This window comes from Dysidea avara, chromosome 5, assembly GCF_963678975.1.
Source record: "Dysidea avara chromosome 5, odDysAvar1.4, whole genome shotgun sequence".
In the NCBI taxonomy this organism is placed as follows: Eukaryota; Metazoa; Porifera; class Demospongiae; order Dictyoceratida; family Dysideidae; genus Dysidea; species Dysidea avara.
In genome coordinates this window covers 21178720-21203587 of record NC_089276.1, presented here as the reverse complement: position 1 = coordinate 21203587, position 24868 = coordinate 21178720, and the positions used below count along the sequence as shown (strand labels likewise).

Below are 24868 nucleotides of genomic sequence, written 5' to 3'. Positions count from 1 at the left end.
CTGAACTCCCATGAATATGAAAATTGGTGAAGCTTGTATGGGGTTTGTCATGATCAACATGTTGAACATTGTGACAACCTTAGTTTTGGTCACTTCTAAGTGAGTTTCATGTGAGGACACGTCATTTTGAATCCTTTTAATACTGGTTAAAGCAACGCCACACGTACAATATGGAAATAAAAGCATGAGAATGTGGGCAAGAGACTAATACACATTCAATAGTTCCTGGCGTGTGTTGAAACATAATGACGTAGGATAACGTTATGAGAGCTATTTGTCCACGCAATTGAAACCGCAATCAATCATCAGATGCTAGTGTACAAAACAAAATGTGGTGAGTGATTTGTAGTTCTTTCACCTATCAGGTGAGTGTGCCCTGAGTCACTGTGTCAGGATTTTGCTGATACACCCTTACGCCTCGGGATTCGGGTGTATATATCAACAATATCCCTCACAGCCATGGTATAAATATTACTTAAAGTACTTTGCGTTGATGAGATCAAATCAAAAAGTGTGCTTTATCTTCTGTAACGTATTCAAGAGTGCTAAATATATTTTCCATTTGCATCACAATAAAGTACTGTTATGCATTAGTTTGGAAAATAAGAACAGTTATGCATTGATTGGAAAAGATTTATAAAAAACAAGATCACATGCGTAACATGTTTCTAATCGCCAAAGTAGCCAAAAAGATAGTATTTATTTGTTTTACTTAGCACGAGGCGAAGCTGAGTGCTATATTAGGCTCGATACCATGCCCGGGTGCTTTTATTTTCATATTGTACAAGCGTAGTGGTGCTTTAACTGGTTTAAAGTGCTATCTTGTCATCTTGTTTGGAGCACTCATTTCAACTCGAACCGCATCGATTTTCAGTCATCAGACAATCAGTGAGTGTCTATGTAGTGTATACAGGTGTGGTGGATTGATTCTTGGGATGTAAAGTTTTTAATACTACATTAACCTTCACTATTGTGGCAGTAAGTAAGTTAATACATTAAGTTAAGTACTTAGCACTATATACTGCTCACCTAGTTGTCATATTCTTCTTGTTTCATGGTCTGCTCAATGGCTGACATGTCCCCACGCAGTGGGTAGAAATACTCATCCATGCATCACCCAAGCGATCATTTTACAGATCGTTCGTCTTAATAATATAGTTTAGTTACTGTTAAAATTAACTTAGCAACTACACTGAGCCTTGCCTAATGTGTAAACTAAAACCCACAATAAAACATTCCATGTCGCTCAATAAAATGAGTCAAAGCGTTTTGTATTGTAACTGGTTTTGAACACCCACATTAAAGTGGTATATATAATATTATACTAGTTAAAGCACCACCATGCATGCATAGCTGCATTATAGAAATAAAAGCACCAGAGCATGGGTGATAGACTAATATAGCACGACGCGAAGCTGAGTGCTATATTAGGCTCGAGACCATGCCTGAGTGCTTTTATTTCATATATTACAAGCGTAGCAGTGCTTTAACTGGTTTAAAGTGCTGTCTTGTCATCTTATTTGGAGTGTTTATTTCGTGAACTCAAACCACGTCAGTTGTCAGTCATCAGACAATCGGTAAGTGTCTATGTGAGTGATAAAGGTGTAGTAGTAAAACAAATAATAGTATTATTTGGCTACTTTTGGTGATTAGAAATGTTACACACGTGATCTTGTTTTCGTAAATATTTTCCATAACTGTTCTTTGTTTTCCAAACCAACGCACACCTGTACTTTATTGTGATGCAAATGAAAAATACAGCACACTTGAGTGCATTATGGAAATAAAGCACACTTTTGCTTTGATCTTTCCCACACAAAGTACTATAAATACTTGTGAGGTATGCAGAAGACTTTGAAACTATACATGTAGATGTAGCTAGGTATTCATTAATGCTTGTTAACTTTATTAAAGTGGGTAGTTATGTTCCTTGGGTAGTCAATTTTTTGGCTATGACAATTTTCTGATAGGTGTGTTACCAACTCTATAGTACGTTCACGTTGAGCTGAATCCTCAAAAACATTTAATAACTCATGGATGCAATTACACATGATCTTGAAATTTGGCTCATTTGTAGTACTGCTTGATCCGCTAAAAATATTTTGAAATCTTTTTGTTCAAATGTTTGACATAATATTTACGGCCAATCAAAATTTTCACAATACATTTCCTATGGAGAAGCCATATAAGTACAGTGTCCATTACAGCCCTTTCCCAAATTTGTAGTGAAGCCAAACCGTACATGTCTGTTGTTGACACCTTTGCTGTTCCCAATAATCATCTGGTTGGCTGAAATGTTAACTCTGTTGAGAAAAAATCCACTTTTAATTTTTAGCTGTTTTTCAGGATTCAGCTCAACGTGAACATACTATAAATTGCATATAAACCACTTCAAAGTCTGCTGCATTTTACAGTTTTATATAGCTGATTCCCTGTAATCACAGACTTATGCTACAGGTCCCTAATGCCTCCTTGAGTACTGTTGGATCATTGTGATATGTCCACTTCAGTTGTTTGCTCTTATACAATTGTAAAGTTGCATGCTAGCTACAATATTTTCTGCTTACTCGAGTTATATAACCACTTGCCTATCCATTGTATACTAACTGGTGCATTAGTTCTGGAGCTATTTGATAATCTCTGGGATCTTGGTATACAAATTGATTCAAACTGAAATTTCCACACAGGCACAGTAGTTGAAGATAAGGGCAAGGCTTATCGAATTTTGGGCAAGTCATTTGAGTGTAAAGATTCAAAATCCATTAGGTACAGTATGTTACTGTAACATTATAACCACAAGTGCTAGCTGACAACTGTTCTTATTTTGATATATTTAAATGTTACAAATGTAAATCACTACCCATAATGTTTTAAAATGTTGTCCTAATCCTACTCACACCGGCTTCTTCCTAATCCTAAGGGCGCTGTTCCTAATCCTACTGAAGGGCGCTGTTCCTAATCCTAAGGGTGCTGTTCCTAATCCTAAGGGTGCTGTTCCTAATCCTAGGGACGCTGCTCCTAATCCTAGGGGTGGTTTTCTAACTCTAGGAACACAGTAAGAGCGAGACTAAGAGCAAAATTACGTGAAATTACGATAAAAAACGAAATGGTAACATATTGTACGTAATGGCTAGTATAAAGTTCGAGGTAAAGATTGTCATGATTAAATTGGTAAAGTTGTACACAACCCTTGTCCACCCAATTGTGGAATACAATAATACCTTATGGGGACCTTCTTACATATAGCATCCGTGAAGACTACTTAGTTTCTTATTACTGAAGTCATGTGTTACTTGAAGCACAGAAGGGACGTGGCAGACCACAAGGGTCATTGGTGCGGAGAAACGTTTTGACGATGTACAGTAATGCCGGCGGTTTGAAAAACGTCGAAGTCTGTTAACCAGCCAAGCCAAAGGTGACGACGAAAGGAACAAAGTAAGTTTGCCCTGAGTTGCACCGGTACTATTAAAAGGCAAAGCTTGTCCTTGCAAACGTGCAATCAAGGACAGTCCGCTGCGTGTGGTAGTTGGAAAATGCGGATATGGGCGGACACGGACATTTTCAAAATATACTTTTAACATCTACACAACAGTTAATTTTTCATATTTAACGTTACTCTGTACAGTAGTCTTCCCAGACATGATCTTCGAGTAGCGCTTACGATCCATTTATAAGCGCAAGTGCAAAGGATTGGCTACACGTCACAAGTGTTATAGACCATGTACAGTTGGACAAATGATCTAGAAATCTAAAGCAGTTTACTATGTGCATGTAAAACTCTAGAACATAATATGTTCTAGAGTTTTACATGCACATAGTAAACTGCTTTAGATTTCTAGATCATTATAGTATCATCATCTATTTATGATCACCTTAACAAATACAAGATATATTATGTAATGAACAACATGGGTTTAGAACAGGTCATGTGAGACTCAACTTGTAGCGACTGTTAATAACTTGGCAGAAGCCCTAAATAAGGGGACTCAGGTTGATGTTTTATGACTATTGCTGCTAAAAGAAACACCTATCACTCCTTACCCACAGCTATTCGACTATGGAACCACTCTCTGTCTGAAGAAACAGTTCCTAACTTACATTCATTTATTAAGTGTACGTTAACTTGATAATGTACTACACTCACATTTGAGTCTTGCATAACAAAAAATAAATCAATGTAAAAATTAGGTTGCTAGGGGCAACAGTTAATTTTTACTTATGAAATTTGTCTATTGAATGGTTAAAAATTTTGCAATTGCTCATGCGTCAATACTGCAACTTAAATGGTGTCATGCATGTCTTTATTAATTCATTCACAGAAAGCGGTTATTGAGTTGATAATTTGTTTCCTTAATAGATTTTGATTCTGTCTTACATTATTTTTATTAACATAAACTTAATATTAAATTTGTAAATCAAAGCTCATATTCACCAATGTGGCTAATTTCAGTGCAAACTTGCAAAACATGGTTTCTATGTAACTACGTATATACGTAAGAGACTAACATAATAATATTATTAAGCTAATGTTATTAAATTCGTACTTGTAGTAGCTAGTGACCAAAGTATATACAAGGGTACCATTAATGAAGGATTTTATTTACCTAGTTATATTATTTTGTACAAGTATACAGGACATAAAATCTAATGATACCATACTGTATACAGTAGCTATACATTGCACTATGTACCAACTCAATCATTGGATGTTATCCAATTTACTAGCAACTACTAATTGTAAAAATTGTAACAATGTACAATCAACAAAATTTCATAGATATAGCTACAGCTGCAAAGTTGTGTGTGCATAGAGTCAGCAAATAAAATGTGTTTCTACAACTAAATAACAAGTGCAGTATCAGTCCAGACTACTAGTATATCAATCCAGTTAGTTAACCACGGATCCTGAAAGTTGATGTATTGGATATTCCTTCAGTTTCACCAGGACATGTGGACACCAAAGTGATTGAATGATGTCCAACACTTAGTCCAGTGTACGCTTGAGGACTTGTGCCTAGAGAAATTATATAAGTTAATACAAAGTAGAGTATGTGTATGCAGCACATATTTCTAAGGTAACTGATATGATACTGGATTTTAGCAAAGACATCAGTAGATAGATCAACACACACAGTAGTGTGTCGTGCGGCCCAAGAAGCCGGCGCGTAACACCCGTGAGTATATTGACAGGAAGAAAGAAAACGCAATTTTCGAACCTCCGTAGCTCTGTGCTTCCTTGATGAAACAAGACGATTTTAGCTGTGAACATGCCCTCCAACTGCAGCGCTCCACTTTCCAAATTTGAGCGAAATCGCTTTGCGCGTTCCCAAGACATGCGACTTCAAAAATTGGCTCAGTTTCTTCGGGTTTTTTTTTCTTATTTTTCTTCCTCTTGTCGCACACTTACAAAAACTGCTATAAAACGCGAACGCCACATCCGATTGCCTTGAAATTTGGCACACAGAAGGGGGATATACAGGCGCATCTCGGTACCAACTTTGGCTGGAATACGATAAACAGGTAAAGAGTTATGAGCGATTATTCACGAAAAATAACACCAATATGTTGTCAAGCCTACAGGGTAAACCGCGTATGGGAAGAAGCTGAAAATCGGTGGGTGAATAGGTTAACTATTGAACCTCAAACCTTTTGTGGTTTGAAAGAAATCGAGCTAAAAAACAGGAAGATACAACGAAAAAACCAACAGTGTGTAACAATTACGCAATCGAGATTAGCTAATAAAAAAACGACTGCTTGCCACGCCTTCCAGATGAACCGCTTGGGGTAATACTTTGAAAATCGTTGTACAGATGGAGTAATCATCTTAGAAAGGCTCATCAATGGTGTAGAAGAATCAGACTTAAAGCCACGGAGTTATAACACGAAATCCTACTTGGTGCAGCAAGTGCGAGATCGAGATACTCTAATAGAGCAGTCACCCTGAAGTGAATTCAAGAGATCAGCTAGAAACAAGAAACCTGTATAGAGATCAGCTACACACAAGTCACCCTGTAGAGGGATCAGCTAGAAGAAATTACCTTGTAGGGAGTTCATGCAACTATAGTATGGAAAGAGATAGTTCAGCTAGAAGAAATCACCTTGTAGAGTTCAGCTACAAAGAAACCACCATGTAGAGAGTTCAGCTACAAAAAAATCGCCCTGTGGAGAGATCAATAGAAGAAGTTACCTTGCAGAGAGTTCAGCTACAAAGAAACCATCATGTAGAGAGTTCAGCTACAAACAAATCTCCCTGTAGAGAGATTAGCTAGAAGAAGTTACCTTGTAGAGAGTTCAGCTACAAAGACACCACCATGTAGAGAGTTCAGCTGCAAACAAATCACCTGTAGAGAGTTCAGCTACAAACAAATCTCCCTGTAGAGAGATCAGCTAGAAGAAGTTACCTTGTAGAGAGTTCAGCTTCAAACAAATCACCCTATAGAAAGATCAGCTAGAAGGAGTCACCTTGTAGAGAGTTCAGTTACAAAGAAACCACCATGTAGAGAGCTCAGCTACAAACTAGTGACCTGGTAGAGACATCAGCTAGAAAAAGTTACCTTGTAGAGAGTTCAGCTACAAAGAAACCACCATGGAGATTTCTGTAATCAATATATGTATTATATATATAATTTGTACATTTACTGATAAAATATTTAAGGTACATCTACTTCATCTTTTCTACTTCATCTTTTCTTCTTCCTGTGGTAAAAAAAGATAGGTTAAAAAGGTCCCAAAGCTGGCTATAGGCCGGCTTTGGGGTATACAAATACAAATGAAATCTAATCCAAAACAGCTAAGCTGTAAAAAAAGTGTGCGGCCCTCAAAAAGGCTATGGTGAAAAAAGATGTGAAATCCAAGGTGGCGGCCAAGAAATGGCTGTGATGGTAGGTTAATGGTAAAATTTTAATAATGACAATTCAGGTGAATTTTGGATTAGATACAGTGATCTCAAGCTCTTTGTTACTTCCCACTAGCAAGAAGTTTAACCAGTTTCCATCTATTAATTAACTATGTACCATTGGGTGTTTATGCAGTCCTAATGTTGGTCATGTGATAGGCAGTATTAGGCACAGTGAGATGAGGTACTGTAGATGACATTAATGGAGTTTACTAATGGATTCCCATGGTCACCAGTAATTGTCTAATTAGTCTGTGGCTTGTTTATCGCGTGGCGCGCCCAACAAGAAAATGTCTTTTATGATGAAATAACCTGCCACAAACGAAGAAGAAGAGCGATATACATGAAGGAAGCGAAGTAAGTGTTGTATCTTCTTCATCGTGGTCTAATGAATATAGCGATCCGTAATTTACCGACTATCTTCCGGTTACGCAATTAAGAAACAATAACTGTGGCCACAGAACAGCTGCGGGCGCCCAGTTTCTACACCTTGATACTAAAATTAGAACTAGTTCGTCATTTTAGACCCGATAGGCATGAAAATGTCAGATGGGCAAGCATGGTATTTATGCATTAAAAGAGCGTTTGTCGTTTTTTGATAGCTCTTTCTGGCGAAGAATGGCGTGGAGGTAAAGAAGACTGATTAGTACCAGCACAAAAGCGGAAGAAGAGTATCTGATGACTGAGAAGCCAGAGAACAAAAATAGAAACGCACGTTTGTTTGTACAGTTTTCAATAATGTATTTTTAAAGAATCAAGTCTCTAGGGCATAACAGTGGTGGATCCAGGGGGGTTTCATTGGTTTCCACGGAAACCCCCTTTGAAAAATGATTGCGTAACAATTAAATGTTTTAATTATCGCGGCGTGCGTCTCGATCGAGATACTGTAATTAGAGCAGTCACAGTAGCTACTAAAGTAGTGTGTAGGAAGTTTTTAATATATTTTATGTACTATTACTAGGCTGTGACCTTTTTTTTTTTTTTTGGTCTCACCTTACCAAACCAGACGATGTAGTGCAAACGTTTGCGTATCTCATGTCAATATATATCTCCACCTTCTAAACTGGAAACCCCCTTTATAAATTCCTAGATCCGCCACTGCATAAACTGTGGGACTAGTTCTAGTTTGAAGCGAAAATTTATAAGTCACCTTCTACAGTGAGTTAAGACATGGGATTCGAACTAAAATGTGCAGTAATGATAGCTTATTGCAAATAAAAAGAGTTTAGCAGAATAATTCAATCCATTCGTAAGTTATAGGAGAAAATATAATGTACGGGAAGCCATACGCGCAACTGTACAGAGCACCCTTAAGAGTTGTTACTGACAATTGTTATTATTAACTTCGTGAAGAAGTTATGCAGCTTTACCAGCTTAACTAAAGAGGCAAGGATTAAATTATGCATAGGTATGCATAATTTAAGTATAATGATTATTCCTAACCAATGTGTGGCATTATATGAATGTGCCCTGTATGTACGGTTCAACTTACAAGCGACTGCTGTTCCACTATCTAACTGGCAAGTAAAAGTGGCATCCCGGTGTGATGAAAATGTTACGGTAGCTCTATCACCTCTTGTAACGGTCCGAACAGTGATGCTTCCAATATCAAAACAACCTACAGCATAAGTTAAGTACTGACCACCAAATACAAATGAACTTATTATACTGTAAATTGTCTTAGCAACAAGAATATTATATATATATATTCAATAAACAAAACAATTTTTAATGAATATATCATTGTGATAGTTAGTGCCATAATTACATACATTCATATTTAGGATTTAAAATTCTATAGAAACCAGCAAGAACAAATAAACTACAAAGGTATGCTTTAGCCTTGCTGTGACTGGAACTTTTGTGTGAAGTTACCACTTGATTTGGCCAAGCCACAGACTAGTACTGAGAGAGTATCAAATGCTATTGATGTAGACTGGAATGTACTAGTACTAAAATAACTGGTGTGCACAATTTTCAAACTAGTAGTTAACTAAATTAGTATGGTCATTACTAAAAATGACAGCAAAGATACTCTAAATGTAACAAACAACACCTCATAATTATATTGATTAAAATTCCTATATCAAACAATAGTAAACTAAACATTGCCTTTGGGTTTGTTGCTGATGTTAATTCATATGGTTTAATGATCAAACAGTTCCTCAAGCAAGACCCAGCATTTATTATGATTTTAACAATGACTGTAACTCAATAGCATGACATGCAGATACTCACTACAGTGTCTTCATGCACACATACATTACTAATAAGTTTTGTAGCAGTACTTTGACTGTGGCAATGCATCCTGAATTGCACATCATTAAATAATAGAACCACAAACAATCAGCTACTTGTTTCAAGCTGATATTGTTCACTTGTCAACTGTCGTCCGATGATGGTGGTAGTTTTGGTAGGTGTGCAGGGTTCCATGGTTCTCCTACACGATTATGCAATAGGACCAGTGATTTTCCCAATTGCATGTGGCTTGGGGCAAAATACCTGGGGATATCCAGCTTTGAAGCCATATGGATTTCTAAGGCCATTCTAACAATTCTAATGAAACCCTGCACTATCACATCCCAAGCTAGTCTTGGGATGGAAGAGCTACTTGTGGAATGGGTAATCGAGTCTACCACACAAGACTCCCTTCAATGTCTGTGCATTTCCTCCCCTGATAGAATAATCCCATAATCCCATACCATAAAGTTAATCCCCTCTCTTTTATAAAATTTGTTATTTTATTATCATTCTTATAACCACATTAATGTAATTGGTTTGTATGTACTCTAGCCTCCTGGTCCTAGGGGTGGCTTTGGGAGGGGACTGACTTTTATTCCACCCTGTTACGAATTTGGAATAATTTATACACGCGGTATTTTTCCTGTGCATGCATTCATAATGTAACACTTATTGTTCTATACTACATCTAGCATTGTATGCAGGTGTGTTACCTATGTATACTCTCTAATGCTTGCTAGCAATGTGTTACTACACAAAACACATGCCAATTTTCTCCCTCCATTAACTTTGTTTATATATCAAGTTTAAACATTAAATATATCCATGTGGATGTACTGGTTGGGTTGCATGTGATTTTACAGTCTGTTAGTTACCTAAACAGTAAGTATCATCAAAACCACTCCAAGTCAGATCATCTTGACAGGTTCTACTCTGAGTACCACTAATTTCAAACCCATCATCACATGTGAATGTACATGTGTCTCCTGGACTATCATTTCCTGGTGAGCAACTGATCTGTCCATTGTCAGGAGCAGAAAGTACCAGACATGTTGTAACTAATGGAATGGATAAAAGGTGCAGTAGCTACATCAAAAACTTCATATCACTAAGACACCATGTCTGGCTGCCAAATATCCATTTTACTGGAATCAATATTCCCACATTTGAAACATTGCTACATACTGACTTAACCCGTTGGCCCCAAAGTTAACAAAAAGGGTTTTGTTAAATACAAATGCCATACACTACATACAGTGGCTCTCACAACACGTATACATCAAAGGCTTATATCTCATAAACAGAATATCCTATAAATAAACAGTTTGGACCACATTACTCTGTGGTTAATGACCATTTTAAGCTTTATCTGAATGTTGTAGCATGATAATGCACAGGAATGATTTTTTGGTCATTTCTAAGACAATAATTACGATGATACTACCTGTCACAATGGACAGAAGAAATAAAGAAAGATTAGTAAAAGTTATATGATATTGTAGATCTATCCTTCGTGAGTAGTTTAGTGCTAACCACAGAGGAATAGGTGGTCCTTACATTGATTACCAGGTGTTGTATGTCAAAACGCATATTTTACGTAAAACAAGCTTTGCTTTTCAGAACCAAAGTCACTAAAGTGGTGTTCGGGGCCAATAGGTTAAATAACTATTATGCAATAGAAGTTGATATAAAACTTTGATATGTTGTTGGGCTTAAACTGTATCTGTTATGTAAGCTGCTAGTCATGTAACTTACCTGTACACACAGTATCATATATACCTCAATAACAAATTTTAAAACACTTGGCAGTCAAAAGGAAGCAAGTGTGGGTGTGTATTATGTCATGACTTTTTTGTAGTTGGATGTACATTGAGTTATTTGGACATGACCACAAATTTGTAGATTTTATTCACTATAAAAGCAATAGTAGTGTGGTAACACCAAATATTGGGTTGTCAAATGCCTATAGGTATAAGCTCTTTGGGAGTATTACCACCTGTAAATGGAAGATTCTTTTATTGCAAGATTCGTTTTTGAAAAAGAAAGTTAATTACATGAAATTCAGTAACATTACAAAGATTTTCACTTGCTGCCAGTAAACTGCCCTAGTTACTCAATTTCCTATCCAATCTAATCTTTTCTTCATGGTGCATTTCTAAGCACTAATAAGGTACCATGAAACACTGCGACAGCACTCGGTGCTACAGTGACACTCATTCACTAACAATACACCCTAGAAGGTCACCCTGATATACAGTGTTTGGTGCATTTGGCTGTTTTGAAATCTACAAGTTGTGTAAATTTCTGTACCTGTACACAGAGTATCATCTACACCATTCCAATTTCCATCATCTTGACAGGTCCTACTCTGAGTACCACTAATTTCAAACCCATCATCACATGTGAATGTACATGTGTCTCCTGGACTATCATTGCCTGGTGAGCAACTGATCTGTCCATCATCAGGAGCAGAAAGTACTGGACATGTTGTAACTAATGGAATAGATAAAAGGTGCAGTAGCTACATCAAAAATTTCATATCATGTCTGTCAGCTAAATAACCATTTTAATGGAATTAGTTTCCCCATGCTTGAAACATTGCTGTACACTGACCTAAACAACTATAACATACAGTAGAGGTTGGTATAAGACTTTAATACATTGTTGGGCTTAAACTGTATCTGTTTTGTAATCTGCTAGTCATGTAACTCACCTGTACACACAGTATCATCTACACCATTCCAGGTTCCATCATCTTGACATGTCCTACTCTGAGTACCACTAATTTCGAACCCATCATCACATGTGAATGTACATGTGTCTCCTGGACTATCATTCCTTGGTGAGCAACTAATCTGTCCATTATCAGGAGCAGAAAGTACTGGACACGTAACTAATAGAGTAAATAAAAAGTCAGCTACATACAAACATATTAACTCCATATCATTAAATCACCATGTCTGCATGTATGACAGTCAAAGAAATCCTGATTGAACATGCGTCATATATATAAATGGGAGTTGTACTGAAATCAATTTTCCCACAGTATACTGGCCACATAAACTATTTTGCAGTAGAAACTGGTAGAAGACTAGGATATGATACATCAGTGGGTTTGTACTGTTTTGCAATTTGCTAGTCATGTAACTCACTTGTACACAGAGTATCATCTACACCATTCCAGGTTCCATTATCTTGACAGGTCCTACTCTGAGTACCACTAATTTCAAACCCATCATCACATGTGAATGTACATGTGTCTCCTGGACTATCATTTCCTGGTGAGCAACTAATCTGTCCATTATCAGGAGCAGAAAGTACTGGACATGTCGTAACTAATGCAGTCAGTGAAAATGTAAATAAACAACAAAATTGAATGGCATAGTAAAATTATAACACACATAGAGGAAGCATTCAAACACAAGTTAAATTAACAAACTCGATAAGTGAAAAATTAGTATGTGTGGTATTTTAGTGGACAAATATTACATCGACTATCTAGTCTTTGAACACTCGGTTATCCAAGCAGTACAAATGACTGTTCTATTAGAGTATTTTGTTCAAAGTCTGCATTCTATTAGAGTAATTAAATAGGGCTCTGTATATGCATGAATGGGCTATGATTATCCATTTTTTGTCAAATCTTGCATTTGTGCCAAGATGGTTGGATCACTGTAGTTATTTATTTTATGACTACAGGTTTAATATTATATATATAGTCACGAAGCAAATTTGTTGAAACTGAAGTGAATATATACCGTACTGCAACTATAGAAAGTGGTTTAAATCATTTTGTGGAAATGTGGGCTAGATTATATGCAACATATGCTGTAAATGCATTGTGATGGATATAATGTAGGATACTGGGCTAAAGCTGGGATGTGGGTACAAACTGTACCCCTTTGTCATGTGGGGTACTGAACCATGCAGTGTAATAGTAAACTGTGATTGTATTAATTTTATTGTATTTAATATAGATGCATAGATACATGATAAAACAAAACTTTGTATTATACCCATGTTGCAAGTAGCTTGATTGCCAGTCCATCTGCCTCTATTATTTCGGATTCGACACCTTCTTGCTTGACTACCACTTATCTCAAAGCCATCATTACAAGTAAATCTACATGTATCTCCAGCAGTAGGAACTCCATCACCTCCCAGTGAACAATCAATCATTCCATTATCAGGAGCAGACAGAGGGTCACATGAAGTTCCTGCGACTGTAAACATATAAGAGGTGCTTAATAGTTAATCTAGACACTAACTATGCTGTTATGATCATCATTGAGTATTTGATATGCATTTTTCTGCTGTACAATGTTAATGGAGTTTAGGAATAGGTCGAGCAACTCACAGACTAATACTTGTGAAGTGTTAGGATAGCTGGCTTATAACAACAAGTACACAAAAGAAATTGGAATTTTCAACTAGAGTAGGGACCATAGCACATTAATAAAAAGTACTGAAACAAGTTGGAGTAGTCCATGATATTAAATCACAGTAAAACAATAAGAAGTGTTATATCCCTACTGTGCTCATACCAAAATGGAAATGCACAGTAGGGATATAACACTTCTTATTGTTTTACTGTGATTTAATATCATGGACTACTCCAGCTTGTTTCAGTACTTTTATCGATGTGCTATGGTCCCTACTCTAGTTGAAAATTCCAATTTCTTTTGTGTACTTGTTTGCTGACTTTTATTGTAAATAATTATTATGACTGGTGAACCCACGCATATCGCATCTGAAATGGCGCTGCCCCCCAGCTATATTAATTATCATCTGAAAAGTGAAGTATCCATTATGCTTCATTGTCAGCTATGTTCAACCCGTTACACAGCATTTTGAATCAATGACTGTTCAAAAAGCACCTCTACATACCGAAAGAAATGTTGCCACGTGCCCCAGTTATATCAACTGAAAAGTTAAGCATCCATTATACTTCATTGTTGGCTATGTTCAACCTGTTACATAGCAGTATGAATCAAGAACTGTTTGAAAAGCACCTCTGCTAAAAAAATAGCCACTATGAACAACACGGACGATTTCTGTTACGAAAGGAAGCCATCATGTGCTACCACCAAATCGACACTTTTCGCTGTCAGCAAAGATGAATAGAACACAAAGAAGGACACTGGTAAGTCAATGAAGAATGCATTGTACGTACTGCGGTATGCCAAAAGGCACCTCTCGGGCTAAAGCAACGTCGAGCAGTGAAAAAATCAAGCCTGTAGCCTTAGCCATTATCGAGTTATGCTTGTCTGAAGGTATCAGTCAGTCAGTTACTCAGTCAGTCGGTCAGTAGAAAATTCTGTTAAATGATTTTTTAAAAATTCCATAGCAACTTGTTGAAAACGTTTTGGGTCCATCTGAAAGCTTGTTTGGGTTTAGTTTACCTAACCAATACTGCCTCACCATCATCAGGGGAAATTGAGGCTGTTTTTGGGTGATGTTATTTTGTGGGCCACACTTACTTCTTTGTAGTCCCTACTATACAGTACTATCGTATTGTATGATTAAGGACTATGTATCTTATCTAGGATATATAGAGTTTCCTGGCCAATGTCAAAAATGCTTCCTACATCCCTGTGTTATGTTTTAGTAGAAGTGTTTCTGTCTTTGATACGATAACCTAGTAACAGTGACTTCAACAATTAGTCACACACATGTGGTGGAGTATGACTTTAAAATAATATCATAGTCACTTCTGTTAACTACACAAAGGGTATGCATACATAGGAATACAAAAGACAGTCACTGCTCAGGATATCATTTGCAGCACCATACTATGGGCATTCTCACAACCAAAATAACTTCAGGATTCTTATAATGTTGGAACTTCAAAGTGACAGATGATGGGCATAACAGTCACTTTGTGAAAGAAAGTATAAACCATGTGAGGCATGTGTGTTAGACAGTTCACTAGTATATATGTGAGTATTTGTGCTTACATACACATCAGTATGAAAATTAAGGTAATTGTCAAAATTTTAGTTAAAAGCAATAAACAAGTATTTGATATGTATAATCTCTGGAATCAACAAGCATATCCATAGGTGCAAATCCTATTTCATTTTATTGTTCACAATTATTTTATTTAACTATTGCTGTAGTGGTGGTTAATATTTCATACATACCTTTCATACAATGGGCATCATCACCAAGCCACCTTATGCGACGATTAGTTCGACATGTTCTTGTTGCATCACCACGTAGAGTATACCCATCATTACATGTGATGGTACAAGTATCTCCATTAGTAGCAGCTCCATCACCTCCCAGTGAACAGTCAATTATCCCATTTTCTGGTGCCTTTAGTGACGGACATACACGTCCTATGAACAAGAACAGACCATCTCATACTGTGTAGTAATTTGTGTTATTTTTATAATTTAAAAAATATATATAATCAATATCATCTGTTGTATGGTTTGAATTATTAACACCAGGGGTGTAGCTAGAATTTTAAATAGGTAAGGCAGACCTTGCTATACTAATGTTGGGCCATGAAATGATGCATGTACTTTAGTGTGCCAGCTATGGGGTTCTGGGGGGCATGCCTCCTAGGATATTAGGTGTCACAAGTTTGAATCTGGAGGTAACTTTAAGTCATACGTACTTTATATCAATTGTAAAGAATGCACATATCACATTATGTGCAATTAATTAGGTATATATTTGAGGCCTGACTCTGGGAGCACCACTCTAAGATATCATGAAGAATTAATGTCTAGATAATTATGCTCTCCCCGTAAATTTAGAATAGTCATTTGGAACTTACTTTTTGTTGTAGCTCAACATTAACAATGTGGTCCTAGCCACGCACACAATAATAATATATCAACTAACAGCCGGTTCAAAAATTTTAAAATGTGTCAACTGTTACTGTTAGGAAGCAGTGATCTGCTATGGATGGTATATATATATTTTTTATTATTATCAATTTTTCCAAAGATGGGTAACACAAAATTCCTGGAACTGTATTAACAGTTCCAGGAATTTTGTTACCGGTTTCCAGTCCAGATTGTTGTGATGGTAGGGCCTATTACACATATATTAGGTGTATAGTTGGCTACATTATTAGAGTACATTATCTCCTTTTTTGAGCAAGTTTCACGAGGAGTCATTCCCATTTGTAGATCCTTTACTGAGAGATGAATGTAAGTTCTATGTTACTATGAACTGTTGTGTTTCACTGCATGCTGTTTAGGAACCTAAAATTTATAGGAACGTTTCAGAAATCCCCCTTTAAATTTAATGCACTCACTTCGCCCTTGTGCAAATTATATCCTGACAGGTACAGAAGGGCATCTGAGAAAGTGTGACTATTTAGGTAGATACTTTTATTCATTGTATAGGAGCAAGAAAATTGCACAAAAATTTGTTTACTTTAAAAGAATCCAGACATACAGTTATGTATTTGGTTCTTAGACTATGGTACGCTTAGTATGCTTTGAAGTTTAGTCGTCAATGAGGTATTTAAAATCCAATAGATACCTGTGGGTAGGTATCTAAACTGGTTAGATACCCGTGACAAAATTTTTTGTCACATGCGTCATGTGTTTAGCTGGATTCCAGCCACAACAGCCATCAGAAATCATCACTAGAGTGTGAAGAAAACATCGCTGGATAATAGAGATGATTGTATTCATCTAGGAAGCCTACCAGTGAGTTGTTGTAACACTAATTCGATCAGGAAGCTGCCATTATTGGCAGTGACCAGAGCCGTACGAGCCATAGTCTAAATTGGTTATCACCCAAATCCACGGTATCTTTGCTATTATAGAGACCTGAGGAATGGCACATAATCACCTCGGGCTTCATCCTTTGTGATTATTGTGCCATTCCTCAGGTCTCTAAAATAGCGAAGATACCTGGATTTGTGCGATAACCTACACAAAGTTTCAAGTGCCAAGTGTCTTACTGCCTTTAATACTGTGACTATTAAATAAACATTTAATTTGTACAGAAACTTTAATTCTAGTCATTTTCATTGCCCTCACAGTTAGTTTAGGAAACGTTTAGAAGCTCTGAGGTACTAGGTATGTAAATTGATTAACTACTTAAAGGTTTTGAAGAGAATTAAAATGTAATTGTTCTCCTAGGGTGGTTGACTGCTCAATTACAGTGTCTTGATTTTTGTTACAAACATTGACAAACAAAGTGGAAGAGGGAGTGGCTCCATGATCCCTCTTGCCCCATTTAACTACCTGTGATATGAGGTGATGCATGTATAATACTAATTGGTCTGGAAGTAAAATTTTTTATTAGTTGATTTCATTGTGTCTATGGGGTGCCTGTGCAAACAATGTGTAAAGTTATCACAGGTGTTTTTATATGCTTCTTAAGCAATGGAATAAAGACAAATAATAAACTGAGTTGTACAGAAAACAGTAAACATTGAAAGTGAATGTGTAAAAGGTTGAACCTGGAATTTTCTAGAACTGCCCTTAGAATTGTGTATAAATAGGCTGTGTAAAATATATATTTTTTGCTGGATTCTTTATAGCCAGTACTGATTCACTGTATTTTGTGACTATACGTATGTACAAAGTATACTAAGTTTTGCTTGATGTGAAGACCACAATATTGAACCCAAATTCTATTCCCAGAGCAAATGTCAACTAGATATCTGATTAAAATCAGTTTAATAAAACAGCAGCAAAAAGGTTGGTGTAAGATACACCAATTAACTTTTACTGTAGTTAGTGTAGTGGTATTTACAAGTGTTTCATCCATACCTGGCACACAACGGGCTTCATCCCCATTCCAATCCATTCTACGACGATTAATTCGACACTCCCTCATAACACTACCACGTAGTGTAAACCCATTATCACATGTGAAGGTACAAGTGTCTCCATTAGTAGCATCTCCATCATCTCCCAGTGAGCAGTCAATCATTCCATTTTCTGGTGCCATTAGAGTTGGACATACACGACCTAATAGCAAAAACATACGATGAAGCATCATTTCACATTATGGTCACTCTCTATACTCAGAAGATCATTTTATAAAAAAAATATATATTACATACACTAAATAGGGACCCGCCGATTATGCTCATTATTTTACCTATTATGCTATGCTGCATTGCTCAAAATTTTTGCCTATTATGCTTAAATTAATGCTCAATGTTTACCTATTATGCTAAAATTATGCTCAATATTTATACCTCAGTTCCATGTTTTTCTAGTAAATTTGCACTTTATGGGAAAACAGTAAGTTGCTGAAGCACAGACTCTAAATCCTTGCTTGTCAAACTGCATGTCACAGAAAAGATCGATATACTCTAATAGAACAATCAACTGTCTGATTATTTTCTGACTGTTATATTAGGGTATATCGATCTTTTCTGTGATATGTATATCATAAGCAAGAATTTACGGTAATGCACAAGTGTCCTGCCTATTATGCTAGCATTATGTTCAATGCTTTCAGGCACCTATTATGCTCATTATTATGCTAGCATAATTGGCGGGTCCCTAACACTAAATAGTGTGACTGTCTCAGTAAAATTTAGCTAAACGTGGTTAAGTTATATTTTGTGATCTGGTATTGTAAGCTAATAGTAGTTTGAATTATAGTAACTGTATATAGGTGAAAAATGCCTACGATTTTATTTAGAAAGGGGTAAAACACAATGTTTTGTTTATTAGCACTATAGGGACCCACAAGAAGGCTATTGATAGCCTGTGTAGCAGAGAGTCAGAAACATGTTACTAAAACTCTGTTGAATGCAGAAGAAATCCCAGACCAGGTGGTGACTTGATCTACATACAGTTTGCAGTTTAGGCAAGTGCCTGAGAAGCCACATAGCCTTGGATCCAGAATCTTCTCTGCATTCAACCTGTACAGCTGAACATTCCAATGTAGCTATTAATATAGCCCAATCAGTCTGTAAAGTAAAGAAAACCAGTAATCTGGTTCCTACTATCGAAACAAAATTCTAAATCACTGATTGATCAGAATATAAATTAGGAACACACAACTGACTGTAGACCAGCTGCAGACATATTAATAAATTCCTAACACTGCTTTGAGTAAATCATGGAATTGTATGTGTGTATGTCTGTGAATCTGTTTCACCTACATCTACATGAGCAAACAATTTTACATGGTATAAAAGTTCATATTCCTATAAATTTTGAATAAATATTTATTAAAGTCATTGCTTAGCAGCCAAATTGACTATAAGATAATATTACAGAGGTACGGTGGCCACTTTCTGTGACTAGCAAGTTCATAGATTACAATTGGTGTAGTGATAATATGCTTCACAAAACATTCTGTGCCTACCAGGTTCACATCTAGCTTCATTGCCACTCCATGATGTCCCTTTACTACGTTGGAACTGACACTCCCTCTTAGCACTGCCACGTAATCTAAACCCATCATCACATGTGAAGGTACAAGTGTCTCCAGGATTAGCTTCTCCATCATCTCTCAGTGAACAAACAATCATTCCATCATCAGGAGCAACAAGTGGATCACACACTTTAAATAAAGCATAAAGAGTTCATAATCCATGCCAGCTAATTTTAATAGCATTTTAAATTCTAGTACATATTATCTGATATCCATCCAAGCTGTGAAAAAGCTGTGGCCTTCAAAAACCTGGGCGAAAAAGTTGTGAAATCAAACAATGATTTTAATGATTGTGCATTATTAAATTTATTAGCATTAACATCACTGCAGCCATTTCTTGACCGCCATCTTTGATTTCAAAACTTTTTCACCCAGGATTTTTTTTTAAATTGCACTTTTTCACAGCTTGGCTGCTTTTGTGTGGATTACATTTTTTTTTGTACTTATCAGGGCTCCAAATCCAACCATGGGTTGGATTTGGGATTTGTTTTTGCCCACATTTCTTCTTTTCTACAGATACAATGATGGCTATTGAAGACTGAAGTAATACTTGTATTGAATTGTTTATTATTGGTTAATATAATTGTAATACTCTAATAGAGCACACAATTTTTTTCTGAGCACTTCAAATGTAGTGCACACAGAATATTCTAAAACAATCTAGAATATAAATCTATGAAATTACAAACCTAACAAAACTTTCATTCATGTATAAGGTAGAAATTAAGTGAGATGATCAACTAACAGTGGTGGCAAGGTGATAAAGGGTTTGGGCATATAGGTGTGGAGTGTTCCTGGTTCAAACCCTGAACAACATTTTTCTTGTACATTTTTACTTCCCAGTGATTGTTCTTTTACAGTATCTCGATTGTGCTTGTTTTGCATGTTTGATCTTTGCTTTATATCTCCTAAGCTAATACTCTCAGTACTTTACGATGGTCAGCCAATCTATAATGCCATTTTACAATAATTTGTTTCTGTCAGTGGTTTGCAGATGAGACAAAATATCACATTTTGAATTTTTTTAAATCTATTATATCTTTGCACCATTTCTATATACCACAAATTAGAGTATATGTGACCCAGTTTGGCATAACCAGGCTTATCACCTATTTAAAAGTATTGAGAAACGCCGGTTTTAAGTATTTAGTGTGTTGTAGCTCGCCAATGGTTGAAGCTATGTGTACCAAATTTTCACACGTTTTACACCAATTCCTTACCTTCCAGAGCATCCACTGTGCAAGTAGCCAACAACTAAGTTTCCCGCCATTTTAGATGGTTTTTAAACCAAGGTTGACAGTATCAGGGCCCTGGAAGGCGGGCAAGATGGTGTTCAAAAATTGAAAAGGAAGGCCAAGGGATGGATTAGGCCAAGTTGTGGGCCATTGAGGTCTCAAAACTGGCTAAAATGAAAGGAAATTCACAGCAGAGGCACTTATTCAATACCACAGAGCTGTACAGCCACATACAGCCATCTCCAGGCTGACCAGAGCTCCATTGAGGCCCCACACCACACTTACAGATCGCCACTGGGCTTTGGAAAAGCAGCCAGCAAAACCAGACCACTCAAGTCTAGCTGATTTTGATTGTGGAATTAGATAGTTTATTCATGTAGCTTTGTGTCCTGGGTGAAAAATCAAATCTGCTGACATGGGCGATAAAACCAGTTTTCTCAGACTGGGTCACATATGTAAGGCTTGAATCCAATAAAGAATCCAATAAGGTTTGCAATAGTTATGGAAATTTTTGTAAGTGGCATTAAAAAATGAAAGATGAAGAAAAATACAAAGAAAACAATTGGATGGATTTTTGAAGGCACAAATCTCAAACAAGGCTGGCTGGACTGATTAGGTATTAAATATGCTCTACTCTAAGGAACATTTCATTTTAAAAATGAGCTATTTCTGTTTAGCCATTGTTGAGCTATGAATGCATGAAAATTGCATTTTACTTGTCTGTAGCACACCTGGCTTTCCTTGGCTGCACAACACACCATCGTGTGTCCTGATATTCATAACACAATAGTGAGTACAAGTACTATACCTCGTCTACACCTAAGCTCTGTTCCACTCCAGATACCATCAGTCTGACATGTCCTAATGGTACTGCCCTCTTGTAATCCAAAACCATCATTACATGTGTAAGTACAAGTGTCTCCAGGATTAGCTTCTCCATCTTCTCCCAGTGAACAATCAATATCTCCATTTCGAGGAGCATCAATAAGTGGGGGACATGTTATCGCTATAGGTAGCAACAAAATAAAAAATCAGTTTTGGTGTTTAGTACACATTGTAAACCCTTTTCACTTAGAAAATTTATATAAGTTGCTTTCACAATTAATGATGGGAATTATGTCGATAAACTTTGCAAGGAAATCATTAATGGAACAAAATCATCGATAGCAAATTATCAATGATTTGATGTACCGTATACCTCATTAATAGTATTCTACAATTTAAGCAGATTTTGATTACTGTAGTATATCATGGCTCAAAGTTTTCAAAAAAAAATTTTTAACCCTTTTCAAATTAACAAACTCTTTTCAAATTAATAGCAGATGGTTACACATTCACATACAATCATAAACAAAATGTTTTAAGCATAGAAATACACATCTGGTTTACTGCTACTGTACTACACTACAAGTACAGAAACCATGTTTAGTTGGGACTACTATAATGTGGATACTTACACCATACCTCTTGTACAAGTAATGTCAGTACCATTCCAGCTTTCATTATCTCCACATGTTCTACTGGTACTACCTCCTAGTTCGTAACCATCATCACATGTGAAGGTACAAGTGTCTCCAGGATTAGCTTCTCCAGGATTAGCTTCTCCATCATCTCCCAGTGAGCAATCAATATCTCCATTATCAGGAGCAGTAAGTGGTGGACATGTTGGAACTACGTATAGAATATGAAATATTGCTTTCTGTAATAAGTCATTGTGAAAGAGTTTTCAGTTTGTCATGTCAATGATAAATATTTGAAAGCATTGTTAGGGTAGTTACAGCAGTTTGCAATACTTTATGTGAACAGAAATAGATAAAGCACATGGGGTATATGTAAATTGGCTTGTAGCATACCTGTTGTACAAGTAGTGTCAGTACTACTCCAGCTTCCATCATCTCCACATGTTCTACTGGTACTACCTCCTAGTTCATAGCCATCATCACATGTAAAGGTACAAGTGTCTCCAGGATTAGCTTCTCCATCATCTCCCAGTGAACAATCAATATCTCCATTATCAGGAAAAGTAAGTGGTGGACATACTATGGGATATGAAGAGTAATGAACTATTGTCTTTTGTAATAAGCCATTGAAGAGTTCTCAATTGAGATGACTAGCTTACAGTGTTTGTGCATCATCAAGTGGTATACTTAGTAAACAATCACCATGTTACTTCTACTGTACACACAGTCTCAATGCCACTCCTACCTAATTGCCATATGAGTAGTCTTGTCCCCAGCCACCCATGCAATCAATCAAGTTCATAAATGGCTGGGGACAAGACTACCATTTGCAGAAAAATGACAACATGAGATGTTGAAAGAGAAGCAAGGCAATATTAAACTATAGATTTATTACAAGCAATAAACATTTGTATTGCACTTAAAGTAAGTTAGTATGCATAAGGTCACAACTATACTCTATACAACCTTTTAATTTACCAAGTATAAGAATTTTAAATTGATTAGGGATCATACATAGTAATGAAACAAGGGACCTGAAAATTTACTACAGTATATACGTAAATTGTTTGCTGATGATGTTTTACTTTATGCTCCAGCTAACACTCTCAAGGACTGTTCTTCCATTAAGATGACCTCACTGCCATTTTATTCTTGGGATGGTTGTTGGCAGCTAAAGTTAAATCCCACAAAATGTGAAGCTTTGATGATCACTAACAAACACAAACCAATTTCATTTACCTACTCCATTAACCATATACTTATTTCATGGAGTAATCCTGTAAAGTATCTTGGTGTGCAGGTAGATTCCAAGTTAAACTGGTCTAAGAAAAAGCCAGCAAGGGAACCAAATCTTTGATGAACTATTTACATATCGGTAGATTAATGTTTTGTTACAACCGTGCAGCTAAGTGTACTGCATACAGAGCTATCATCTGACCAATACTACAGTATGCTGTAGTTGTATGGAATTCCCATAATTTGGGAGATATCCGGCTAATAGAGTCCCTGCAAAAGCGGGAAGCTCAATGGATCTGTGGGAGTCACTGGTGTTCATCTACCAGGTCTTGGACCATTTCCTTGAACGATTGTTGCTCCCAGTTCCACCTTCCTTCTCTCCAGTCAAGGCGAAATTTCCTTTCAGTCAATTTCCTCAATGACATATACCACCAGCAAACATCTATCATTTTAATAGTCTCTGTTCATAGCATCTACCAGAAGTCACCATCTTTCACTAGTCCCTCTACAGTCCACCATCAACTCTCGGAGATATTCATTTTTGTCAAAACAACTTTCCTCTGCAACACTATACTGTTACATACCCTTGAAGATAGTAATTGACATATTTACTTTGGTATCACTTTTTGTTCTGTTTTGTTGTGTATTGTTTAAATTGATGATAATAGTAATTAAATCCCTACTTCAGTCAATACCCATGATTGAAATAGGGATTGAATGTCTACTAGCATATCTTCAAGTGTAGGCGATCTCCCTTTTTTTTCTACAATCCCTAAAATTCTGAATTTTTCATAAACTTGTTTGTATACTTTTTGTAACATTATTATGACTGGTGAACCCAAGCCTACTATATTAGAATGGAAGGAATGGTGCCAAGTTTCTTGCTTTCATCTGAATGCACACCACAACCATTAATTACTGAATTAGTGAAGTGGCAGTTTTCAGCTAAGTTACACAGCATTAGAAATGAAGAACACTAGGAGAAGGACCTCTGCAATCAATCCAGTCACAACAAAAACTCAGACGGTTCCCGTCAAAGATAGGGAAGCCATCACATGGTGCTACCACAAATGAACACCTCACACCATCAACAAAGATAAATGGGATACAAAGGATGACACAGGTAAGTCCATGAAGCATGCATTGTATGTACTGCGGTATGCCAAAAGGCACCCGTCAGGCTGAAATGATGTCGAACAGTGAAAAAAATCAAGCCCATGTCCTTAGCCGTTATCGAGTTACACTTGTCTGAAGGCATTAGTTAGTCAGTCAGTCAGTCAGTCAGTCAGTCAGTCAGTCAGTCAGTCAGTCAGTCAGTCAGTCAGTCAGTCAGTCAGGCAGGAAGTAGAAAATTCGACTAATATTAATTCTGTAGCAACCTTTTTTAAGTACAGTATTTCAGGTCATACTGCAGGCATGTTTTGGCT

General features: G+C 36.6%; 1 protein-coding gene across 1 annotated transcript in view; it reads right to left on the bottom strand.

Moving 5' to 3' along the window:
- Positions 1 to 4742: 4742 nt before the first annotated feature.
- Positions 4743 to 24868, bottom strand: part of LOC136256169 (sushi, von Willebrand factor type A, EGF and pentraxin domain-containing protein 1-like) — a 49224-nt gene continuing 29098 nt past the window's right edge. Inside the window, exons 13-25 of the mRNA XM_066049115.1 lie at positions 22599 to 22784; positions 22210 to 22416; positions 21554 to 21751; positions 19442 to 19639; positions 17884 to 18084; positions 15280 to 15477; positions 13153 to 13359; positions 12289 to 12471; positions 11850 to 12029; positions 11447 to 11629; positions 10012 to 10194; positions 8388 to 8513; positions 4743 to 5014 (exon numbers count right to left, since the gene is read on the bottom strand). Of these exons, the coding sequence (XP_065905187.1) occupies positions 4893 to 5014; positions 8388 to 8513; positions 10012 to 10194; positions 11447 to 11629; positions 11850 to 12029; positions 12289 to 12471; positions 13153 to 13359; positions 15280 to 15477; positions 17884 to 18084; positions 19442 to 19639; positions 21554 to 21751; positions 22210 to 22416; positions 22599 to 22784 (2372 nt within the window). The 3' untranslated portion in view covers positions 4743 to 4892. The remainder of the gene's footprint in view (positions 5015 to 8387; positions 8514 to 10011; positions 10195 to 11446; positions 11630 to 11849; positions 12030 to 12288; positions 12472 to 13152; positions 13360 to 15279; positions 15478 to 17883; positions 18085 to 19441; positions 19640 to 21553; positions 21752 to 22209; positions 22417 to 22598; positions 22785 to 24868) is intronic.